Here is an 11,696-nt window from a genome sequence, read left to right on the forward strand (position 1 = left end):
GAGGAGTCTGGCAAGCTACAGTCCATGGGGTTGCAAAGAATCAGACACGACTTAGCCACTGAACACCAACAACAACTAGATGGCCCTGGGCACAGCCAGGTTTGGGAAACACCAGATGGATCAGAGGTCCTCAACTTGGGGTGGTCTCCAGTGTGGGTCTCCGGAAACCGCAAGCCAAATTGTGTGTTTAGGGGGACCCGGTTCTCTGGATGGAGGCCCCAGGTTTCCATCTCAGCATCACAGAGCCCAGAGGGCCACACGATCAAGAACCTCTGACTCAGGCACAGCTGCAGTGTCTTGGCTAAAAGGAATTGGGCCAGGGATTGGGCTCAGCCACAAACTCCTTCAGTTCCTAGATGTACCTTTGTTTTGTAAGTAGGGGGCATCTGTTGTCTTTATCTGCCCAGCATCTGTTTCTGGGTTGTTGTTGTTCAGTGACTCAGTCATGTTCAATTCTTTCGTGACCCCATGGACTGTAGCCCTCCAGGTTCCTCTGTCCAAGGGATTTCCAGGCAAGAATACTGGAGTGGGTTGCCATTACCTTCTTCAGGGGATCTTCCTGACCCAGGGATCGAACCTGAGTCTCCTGAGTTGGCAGGTGGGTTCTTTACTCTTGAGCCACCTGGGAAGTCCCTCTTACTTGGACAAGTCCCAGCTTTGAAGAACCACCTACAATACAGTGATTGTTTTAACTTTTTTATTGTGGAAAATTTCAAACATACACAAAAGTGAAAGGAGCAGTGTAATAAATCCCCATGAATCTATCGACTACCATCAAGAATTATCAGCACCTGGCCAATGTCATCTCATCTATATCATCCTCTTGTCCTCTTTCCCTTTTTTTAAAACAGAAGGTCCTTGTTGGTTACTTATTTTAAACAGAGCAAGGTGTATATGTCAATCCAATGACTGTTTTAATGGCCCCAATTCTTCACTCTCTCCTGTATCCATAGACGGTTTCCCTGGTGGCTCAGATGGTAAAGAATCCGCCTGCCAATGTAGGAGACTCAGGTTCCATCTCTGGGTCAGGAAGATTCCCCCAAAGAAGGAAATGGCGACACTCCAGTATTCTTACCTGGAAAATCCCACGGACAGAGAAGCCTGGAGGGCTACAATCCATAGGGTCGCAAAGAGTCAGACACGACTTCAACTAAATAACAGCAACAACCTATATCCATGCCCTAGGCCATTGTAACTCTGTGGTGCCCGCAACAGTGACTCCAGGCTCAGCTGCATGATTTGCTTTGGCCAATGAGGTGTCAGCAAAGCAAATAGCCAGCATACGTGTGAGTCACCTAATATTTAGGCCCAACCTAATGTGGACCCGCAGACTATCAAGCTGAGCTTACGGCTGTCTGCCCCTGAGGTTCTGCTGTTACACAGCATCACTGTGGTAAGTGCTGACTGGAACAGCCCTCTTCCACTCTCAGGCCTCATGGCTGAGGGGAACCTGTCCTCATATCCTGTGGTCAATCAATACCATCTACCCCTCAGGCCATGCCCATCAGTTCAAGGACATGGAGACACAGTCCCAAACTGATCCAGTGAGAACAGGCTCTGGGACTTTTGTTTGGAACCTTGGACAGGATGATCTCTTTTGCCCCTCAAGTTACTGAAAGGACAGAAGGTAAGTCCAAAGTTTTGGGGGATATCCACAGGGGGAGAGTGGACTTGAGAATGAAGCTAACCCAGAGGAAGGCAGAGCCAAAGGCTGGAAAGAGAAAGTCCCAGTTACACTGTGATCCAGCCACGCCACAACCTGGACTTTTCTTAGAAGACTTTCTATCAAGAGCGACCATAAGTTCCTCTTTTTTTTTTTAAGGCCATTTCAGGTGATTTTGTCTCTCACGTGGTGAGACCTGGAGTCCTGCCTAATGGGTCACCTCCTTTAGGGATGTCCATCCAAGCCCCACCCTTCCCCCTGGCTTGAAGCTCTGCTCTCCTCTCTTCACAGGACGGGCTTGTGTAGATCCTACACCCTCCACTCCCGGACAGAGCAGACGGAATCAGCCATCAAGGCCACCACGGGCACCACACCGTCCAATCAGATTCTTTCTCAAGACTGTGAACCGATAGCCATGGAAACAAGGAGCTGGGACTCCAATCACAGGAGCAGCAGGGCTCTGGCCTAGAAGTTGCAAACTGGCGGGACAGGGTCTGCTCACCCTTCATAAATGTTAGGCCCAGTCCTGCAGAGCACGCTTCTTATTAACTGAATTCATTGCCAAATTTCAGCCATTTCTTGGAGGGCTGATAAAATGGACAACTTTGGTCCTACAGAGTCCCCCTTCCTCCAATAATAATGGGCACTGGAGCTGAACAGTAGCTGCCCCTTTAGGGGGGCAGCCGCTCCCAGTTCCCCACTGGCCCCTCCATTCCCCAAACTTTCTTTGGTTTCCAGTCTGGCCTCAGTAGGGTTTTAGTTGGTGACTCTGGACCTGCAGGAAGATTATCAGCTCTAGCCTCCAGGAGCCCAGATAGTCCTGGCTCTGACTTCCAAGGCCTTTGCCTGGATTTTGTAGGCAGCAGCATCCTCCCTAAAACAAAAAGAAAGAAAGAAACCCTGTCCTTAAGTGGGCTTGAGTCAGCTCCTGTCGGTTCGGACCACGGATGGCCCCACTGGAAACACAGAGCCCTGAGGTCACAATATCCCCACAAGGTTCCAAGTCTGGCCCCAGGATTTAAACAGGGAGGATGACCGCATGAACCCCCTTAGCCCCTTACAGCACCCCCACTGAATACCTCTTCTCAGAAGGAGAACAGGGAGGGGAAGGGGGAAGAAAGGACATCTGACAAGTCCAAGGGAACAGCAGGCACAGAACCGGGGGCCTCCCGCTGCACACACGAGTTCTGAGAAGGTCCTAGAACCCCACATGCATTCAACACATATTCACCGAACCCTCACTCAAAGCCAGCATTATGTAAAATGCACCAAGTCTTGCCCTCATGAAGTCAGCATCCGAGCAAGGGAGAGACATAATAAAGATAAATGAAAACAGAAACAGAGTCACAGATGTAGAAAACAAACTTATGATTATCAAGGGGTGGGGGAAGGGGGAGAGATAAATTTAGAGGCTGGGATGGACATATGCATGTGTGCTGTGCTAAGTTGCTTCAGTCATGTCCAATTCTGTGTGACCCCATGGACTGTAGCCCGCCAGGCTCCTCTGTCCATGGGATTCTCCAGGCAAGAATACTGGAGTGGGTTGCCATTTCCTTCTCCAGGGGGGTATCTTCCCAATCCAGGGATTGAACTCCCGTCTCTTATCTCTTACATCTCCTGCAGTGGCAGGCAGGTTCTTTACCACTAGCGCCACCTGGGAAGCCCTGGATGGACATATACACACTACTATACATAAAATACTATATATAAAACTAATAAGGACCTACTGTATAGCATGGCAACCCTACTCGATACTTTGTAATGGCCTATATGGGAAAAGAATCTTAAAAAGAGGGGAGATATGTACATGTAACTGATTCACTTTGCTGTATACCTGAAACTACACTGTAAATCAACTATACTCTGATAAAATTTTTTGAAAGAAAGGAAGGACGGAGATAAATGAGTGATAGGTAGTGGGTAAGACAATAATTAGAGTGATGGGGGAATAAGGAGGGGTGGGAAGTGTTTGGAGACGTGAGGTCACTGATGTAGACCACATGGTCTGGGAAGGTGGTCTGGGACCATGTCCACTGAGAGAGGACATCTGAGCAGAGCCCTGCCTAAGAAGGGAGGGACCCTGGTAGGTACCTGGAAAAGAGTTCCCACATTAAAGGAGCAGCAAGTGCCAAGGCTCTGAGGCGGGAGGGCCTTGGCCTGTTGGAGGACCAGCAAGGAGGCTGGTGTGGCCAGGGCAGAGCAATTGCGGGGAGAGATGGTCAGAGAGGCACGAGGGGCAAATTTCAAAAGGCCCACAGGGCTTCGACGATGCCTGGCTGTAACCAAGTAGGACAGGATGCATGGGAGGGCCCTGCGCAGAGGAGGGACTCGGATTTAACAGGATTCCTCTGGTGCCGGATGGAGAACAGACGGGGGTGGGGACCAAGGGCAGGAACCCAGGGAGGGGTGACTGGCCTAGTCCAGGGGAGAGATACCAGGGCAGAGCTGGTCATGGTCAGGTGGGGGCTGGACTCTAAATGAAGAGCAGGCAGGATTTGCCCATGGATGAGACGTGGGATGTGAGAACACAAGGCACCAAGGAGGACCCCAAGGCTTGGGGCCTGGGTGGATGGGGGAGGGCAGATGGTGGGGGGGGGTGGACCATGGGGAGAGGCAACTGCCACCCCCACAGGAACCTGGGCCCAGTGCTGATGGACCTGCCAAGTTTTTGAGAAAAGCCATCAATCTGGATGTTTCTGTGAAGTGTCTCAATTTTCAAACACTGGCAACTTATTCAAAGATGCTGAAAACACCGCAGGGCCAAGAAAACAGATGGACAGGGTCTTCCCTGGTGGTCCAGTGGTTAAGGCTCCACACTTCTACTGCAAGGGGCAAGAGTTCGATCCCTGGTTGGGGAACTAAGATCCAGCATGCCACGCAGCCAAAAATACATAAATAAACCAAATATACCTATTTTTTTTAAATGGACAGTTTGAAGGTGACCCAAGGGCCACACGTCCACAGCCTCTAACCTAAGGTCAGATGACCACAAGCTCCATTATTGAGTGATTGCTGTATACCAGCCAAGCACCTGTGTTATCCACCTGAACTCCAAGGATACAATCGTGAGGCAGATATCATCATCCTCTTGTCCCAGCCAAGGAAACTGAGGCCCAGAGAGGGCAAGCCCCTGCCAGAGGTCACACAGCACATGAGTGGTGGCTTAGGGGCTGGAGCCTGGACAGTGCGACCACAAGGCCTGTGGTCACTGGATGCTCTGCCGCCTCCATCATGCAGACAAAAAACAAAACGAAATGTTCATTTTACACACAAGGAAAAACAAGGCCAGAGAGAGTGTGTGACTTGTTTAAAGTCCCTCTGCAAGCTGGCACTGGAGGCTGGACTCGAACCCGGGACAGCCTGGGTCAGGACAACTGGCACAGTGCTCTTCCCAACAAGCCTCTTGGAGGCGCCGGGGGAGCCTTATTAACTGGGGTGGTGGAGACGGGGCGCAGCACTGCACAGCAGACAAGGGCCAGGCTCTGGAGCCTTCTGCATATCACAGCTCTGCCACCTGGAAACTGTGTGGCCTTGAACCAATCACTTTCCCTCTCTGTGCCTCAGTTTCCTCACTGGGCATAACCATGGCACCTACTTCACAGGGTTCTTATGGGAACCAAAGGAAGTAACACTTGTGGGGGGCCCAAGCCACCCCCTTCAAAGTCCAGCTCTTCACCCATCAGCTGCTCCTGGCCTGTGTAATAGTACACTGATGTATTCCCAAGCACTGGAAGCTCCAGGCTGGGGACATCACAGGCCTCCTTGTACTTGTGAAAATGTAGCAGCATAATGTAAGGGGCAGACAGAAGGGCTGAGGTTTCTACAGAAATGAAGGGGAAGCAAGAAGGCATGGGGTAGCAGGGGGCTTCTCCTCCCCAGCAAGGGTCCCATTATGCTCACTGGTGAGCATAGTGAGGGGCAGGTGGAGCAGAAACCTCAGCAGAAGGGGAGGGGTCCCCGGCCAGCCCCCTGCTTCACTGCAGCATAAGAAGACACTTGGAGCCTGGTGGAGAACTGCACCCAGAAAACAAGTTATAACAACCGAAATCCATCCCACAAAAGGTGATGGAACCCCACTATGTGCCAGCACTGGGGACCAGTGTGGAGAACCCAGATAAACTCAACCCCCAGCTGCACAGAGCCCATGGACCACACACGAAACAAACTAGGAACGCTAAGCAAAAGTCGACGGTGGCAAGCGGCTAGAAATCAAGCAGGGAAAGTGTGGGGAGATTAGTGTTGAATCAGGTGCTGTGAGAGAGCTGATTTCAAGAAGCTTTGGGAAACAGGAGCTTCCCTGGCACTCCAGTGGCTAAAACTCCATGCTCCCAAAGCAGGGCACCCGGGTTTGATTCCTGGTCAGGGAACTAGATCCCACATGCGTGTGTGCTTAGTAACTCAGTCATGTCCGACTCTTTGCAACCCCATCGGCTGTAGCCTGCTAGGCTCCTCTGTCCATGGGATTTCCCAGGCAAGAATACTGGAGTGGGCTGCCATGCCCTACTCCAGGGGATCTTCCCGACCCAGGGATCGAACCCGTGTCTCTTATGTCTCCTGCATTGGCAGGCAGAGCTCTTTACCACTAGCGCCACCTGGCAAGCCCAGATCCCACATGCCACAACTGAAAGATCCAACATGCTGCAACGGTGCAGCCAAATAAATAATTTTTTTTTAATTGCTGAAACAGTCTTTGTGGCCATCTGCTGGAAGAGCCTTCCAGGCAGAAGGGAGGACCAGTGCAAAGGCCCTGAGGCCACGTTTGTCTGGTGCTGGGGGCCAGTGCAGCAGAAGTCAGTGACCAGTGTGGGAAGGAGAGGACCCAGAGAGCCGGGGGAGGCTGAGGGCCACCCTCATGCGGGGCCTCAAGCTTCGGGGACCATATGGCTTTGATTCTAAGTGAGAAGGGGACTGTCAGAGGGGCCTGTGCAAAGGAGGGACAGGATCCGACGATTACTTAGTTGCAGAGTGGACAGGGATGGGCAGGGATGGGGGCAATCATGGAACAGGTGCAGAAGTCCACGGGAGAGACACAGTGTGGCTCAGACAGGGGGCAGCACAGAAGTGAGACCAGGCATCACACACCCAGCAGGTGCTCAGCACAGCCCTTCACTGTTTCACTGAATCCTTGCTCCCTGAGCAGCTGCTAGTCGCTCTGATCCCCATAAACCCCATTCTACAGGCCAGCAAACTGAGGCCCTGGCCCAAACCACACCTCTATAAAGAGGCATCGCGAGGCATCCATCCTTCCTGGACCTTGTCCATCCATGACAGGGGACAGAATAGGTCTAGAGTCAGGACACCAACCATCCTGTTCCTCCTTCCCCTGACTCATCTCTCCCTTCTCACCGGCCACCCCAGTCCCACTTCCCTCCAGACACCCTCACAAGCCCCCCTAGACCTGGCCACCCCATCAATCCTCTGGAGTCATCCTTCTCCTGAGGCTCAAACACACCCTCCCTGAGCTGAAGTCAAACATCACCTGCGCTCCCGTCAGCGCAGCCTCCTTCCCGCCACCCCCTCCCGCCCACCGCCAGACCTTCCCTCATCACTCTTCCAGGCCTTTCTCTGCCGCCTCTCCCACCCCAAGGCCTGCGTCTGCACCCACCCGCGCCTTCCGAGCATCTCAGCCAGAAGAGAAATCCAATTTGCGTGAAGGGCTTGGGGTAATTCTGTGTCGAGGCCATGCTTCCCTGTCTGCCTGTTGAAGGAGGCTGATGCTCCTTCTTAGAGGAGAGAGAAAAGCGTCCTTTGTGCCGGGTCTGGGGAGATTGTGTCTGTTTAGGACAGGCTGCAGTTTTCTTTGTGAACCCTGTAGATTTTTTTTAGTGTGGGAAAAGGGGCTTATTAGATTTCCCTGTGGCTGCCCAGAGTCGGGAGAGGTTTTTACCCTGAGCACAGAAAGAAATTACCGAACAGGCGTTTGAGAGGAAGGAACATTTAACAGCTGCCTCTCATGGAGAGGTTAGGATTTCGTGGTTGGTGTTTTCACTGGAGTGAACATAAAATCCAGAGAAAGGAAGAAAACCTTTCCTGTAGTTTCATGGTGGGAGGGAAGGAAGTTGGTTGGCCATGTTCTGCGGGGAGAGTAGGATTTTGTTCCTGGGGAGTGGGCAGGAGGGGTGTGTTGGGGTGTTTTTTTTCCCCCTCTCCAAGTAGAAAGAAATTTTAAAATGGTTGCAGAACCCAGAAGGAAGGTTGTCATAGCAACAAAAGTTTGAGGCCAGGTACCTCCTGGCACCCTTTCAGTACCACGGCGATGGAGGGGTAGGATCTGGGCACCGTAGGATCCGCTGGGAAAATCATCCAAGTTTGGCTCAGACTTCCCAAATTTCTCACCAACAGTGACAGGCTGATAACTGTTTTCCAAGCTCCCAGGGAGGAAAATTGTGATTTTCTGGGAGGGGCGATCGCTAACCAACAGTGATCAAGAGGAAAGAGAAAAACTGTGGGTTTGTTTTATTTACCCAACAAACTAACCATCCACATTTTTACTAAGAGAGGACTGCAGGTGAGGGTCTTATGCTGAGCCCTCTCCCAAACTGCCCCTTTCTCCAACCCCCAACTGCACGGTTCTCTTCTCTGATCACTTCATCTGGATTCCTTTCTGCCCCAGAAAGACAACTCAGGCCCCCTCATCAGGTGTGAGGCCAGACAAGAACCTCTCTTAACTTCAAAGTCCTCATCTGAAAAATGGGCACCATAGAAGTGCCTGCCGCGCAAGGGTGTTCAACAAAATTTCGCAGGTGAGACGTTTTCACAATTCTGGTACACATCAAGGGCTCAATAATTGTGAGCTAGCATTGTTTTCAATTTTTTTAACTAACATTCCTTAATGCTTAAAGAATTTAAACATGCTGTGTGGGGATATGCATATACATATCGCTGACTCACTTTGTTGTACAGCAGAAACTAATACAACACTGTAAAGCAACTATACTCCAATCAAAAAAATCCTTAACATCTTGTGTCAAGCCCTGAATGAGCCACAAGGATGAGCTACAGGGAAATAACAGCAACAGTTCGGGGCGTGACCTTCAGGAAGGGGCCTGGAGGGACCTCCAACAATTGAGAGGCTAAGCTGGCCAGTGGAGACCCTGGCACTTCATGGAGCAGAGACGGGACCACGCCACCACCAGACACAGTGTTGGATCTAAGTGTGTACACAAAGGAAGGAGCAGGTGGTCTGAGAGTTTCCATGAAGAGAAACTTGGTAAGAGGTAGAGGTGAAGTGTGGGGAGGGACCTCTACCCCCAAAAGGGTGCAGATCCTTTCCAGGATAAGGCATTCCGGGGCCTCTCTGGGAGAGGACTACGATGAGTGGAAAGCAGGGAATTTTAGCCAAGATGTCTTTTAAGGTTAATTTATTATTATTACATCCCAGAGTAAAATACTCATGTCCTGAGTGCACGCCAGAAGTAAGTCTGATGGGGTGAAACTGGTCAGGGCATGACCCGATTCAGATGGTCTTTGGCAAACAGCCAGTATCAAGCAAGTGGTGCCATAAAAGTTCAGTGGATCACCCCCAGAGGCAAGACAGAGCAGGCAGAACCCCAGGAAACCTCCAGTCCATGGTCCCGAGGCCTCACGCAACATTACCCTGCAAATAGGTACTGAAGACCTTCTATGCTCTAGACAATACCCAGAGGCTGGGCATGGCAATGAACAAGATGGCTAGGGCCCTGCCCTCATAGAGTGCCACCCTATGGGGACCGGGGACAAGAAGCTGGTGGCCAAAGGCATGCCCCCAGAAAACTTCAGGTTGTGCCAAGTGTGATGGGGGAGATAAAAGTGGCGATGAGATGTCAATACAAAGAGACTCTGCTTCCAAAGGGGGACAGGGAGGTCTTCTCTGCAGGGGACCCTGCCAGGAAGTCCCCATGGAGCAGAGGAGGAGCCAGCCAGGGAAGACATGGGAAAGGGCATTCCCTACAGGGACTGCAGCCTCCCTGGGTTTATTCCACACCTTCTTCCCTCTGTCCTTTCAAACAGTCAGGCCAAAGCCTAGCTCAGGGCAAACTGGAGGTTTGTGGCCCACTCCTGTCTCCATGTGGCTGCACACATAGCCCACGTTGACATCTGAGAGCTAAGTGACAGAGGAGAGTTTTAACCTTGGGGAGTGAGGTCAATTCACTCAAGAGGGCCCCCTCACCTGGACTTGGAGCAACATCCTCTCCAGCGTCCGGGAGGTTCCGGGTGGTGTGGACCAGCGTCCCCAGCATGGGGCCCCGGGGTCCTGCCCCGGCCTCGCTGCCTGCCTCGGAGACCCTTATTCCAGCCCTGGCCGTCTCCTACGCGTACAGGCAAGGGTGCGAGGCCAAGGGCGCAGTTGGATCTGTCTTCTGAAAAGTAACCCCCTTCCCCCACAGACCTCCCCCCCCACCCCGCCCCCCGCCTCAATTCTGATTGGATCCTCGCCGGGCTGTCCCGCTTTCCCGCCTGCCTTCTCTGCCTTCCGCCGCACCTTCTCCGGGTAGGGGCCGGACGCGAAGCGCTCCTTGCCCCTTGCAGGGAACCAACCGGACTGCCCCCACTGCTCACTCCCCAAACCGGGGCTGGGAGCCGATGAGCGCGGGTTGGAAATGGGGTGCAGGGAAGAATGACCCCCTGGGCTCGGGGCTCTGTGGATCTGCGTTGGGAGGGGGCAACACCCCCACCACCCCGGGCGGGACGGGGGTAGCCAGAGCCCCGCGAAGGGAAAGGGGGGAAGGGGCGAGCGTGAAGATGAGTTCTGGAGCGGAAAGGAACGCGCGCCCCGCCGACCGGCAGCCGGGGCGGGTGGCCGGGAGACGCGCCTCCCCAAGGCGCGGCGACGTCCCCCCCCCCCCCCCGCCGCCGCCCCCCACTAAAGGCGCCTGGCGCTCGGAAGGGGCAGGAGCTCCTCTTGAACCTTGAAACGGTGGAGCGTCCCGAAAGCCCAGCATCTTACAGACACCACCACCACACCATCCGGCAACCTGCCCACCGCGCTCCCCGCGGGAACGCTGGGCCGGCCGAGCCTGCGGAGCGCGGGGCACGGCGTCCTAGCGGCGGCGCGGGGCCCCCAGCCCCAGCGCCAGGAGGGAGCGCGCAGCCCCGGGGGAGCCGGGAGCCGAGCCCCGGGGCGCCGCCGCTCACTCACCGAGCCCGCCGAGCTCCTCCTCGCACGAGTACCAGATGCCGGTGTGGAAATTCCTGAAGAGGAAGCGGTCGTCTCCCGTCTCCCAGCTGTAGAGCGCGCCGCCAGGGGGGCCGTTCCCGGCGGCGGGGGCGGCGGGGACGGCGGGGGCGGCGGTGCCGTTGGCCGTGGCGTTGGCGCCCGAGTTGGGGCAGTTGGCGCTCCCGCCCTGGCCGCAGCCCGGCTTGGGCACCCGCTGCGTGCCCTGGCACCAGTGCGTGGTGAGGAAGGCGGTGGTGGCGAAGAGCAGCGCCAGCAGGTTCAGGGCCACGGCCAGGAGCGCTCGGCCGCGGCGGCTCGTCTTCATGCCGCCCGCGCCGCCGGGACCGCGCCGCCGGGGAGCTCCGCGCGCGAAGTTGGCAGCCGGCGCCCCGCGTCAGCGGCCGCTGCCCGCCGCGCCGCGGGGCTCGGGCGCCTGCGATGGGCGGCGGCGGACGCGGCGCGGGCCCATGACCCGCCCCCCTACCCCGGGGGTGGGGGCGCGGCGCGCGGGGGGCGCGCGGGGAAACGCGGGGGGCGGGCGGCGGCGGAGCGGCTCCGGCGCACCCGGAGCCCGGAGCGCGAGTGCACCTCGGCGAGGAGCCGCGGGCGCCTGGCAGCGGCCACGGCGCAGGGACGCGCGCCCCTCCGTGGGGAGACACCTGCAGGCGGCCGGAGACACTGTTCTGGCTCCCGCCCTCACGGGGAGAGGGGGCGCCCCTCGCCGGGCGCGGGCGGAAGGGGGCCCGGCAGAGAAGGGGCGCCGGGGAGAGACCCGCACCCGACTGGAGGGTCTGAAAAGCAAGAGTGCCAGAGAGGCGCTCTCAGAGAAAGAGGGAGGTGAAGCCACAAAACCAGCCGGGAGGGGTCATCTCGCGCAGGAACCGAAGAGGTCCCGCC

At 55.2% G+C, this 11,696-nt stretch overlaps 1 protein-coding gene across 2 annotated transcripts in view; it reads right to left on the bottom strand.

The window, feature by feature from the left end:
• GSG1L (GSG1 like) overlaps positions 1 to 11,179 on the bottom strand; it is a 252,755-nt gene extending 241,576 nt beyond the window's left edge. For both annotated transcript variants that reach the window (XM_070779244.1, XM_070779243.1), the window contains exon 1: positions 10,782 to 11,179. In XM_070779244.1, coding sequence (XP_070635345.1) covers positions 10,782 to 11,124 — 343 coding nt within the window. In that variant the 5' untranslated portion in view covers positions 11,125 to 11,179. The remainder of the gene's footprint in view (positions 1 to 10,781) is intronic.
• Between the last annotated feature and the right edge of the window lie 517 nt (positions 11,180 to 11,696).

This window comes from Bos indicus, chromosome 25 (genome assembly GCF_029378745.1).
Source record: "Bos indicus isolate NIAB-ARS_2022 breed Sahiwal x Tharparkar chromosome 25, NIAB-ARS_B.indTharparkar_mat_pri_1.0, whole genome shotgun sequence".
Taxonomy (NCBI): domain Eukaryota; kingdom Metazoa; phylum Chordata; class Mammalia; order Artiodactyla; family Bovidae; genus Bos; species Bos indicus.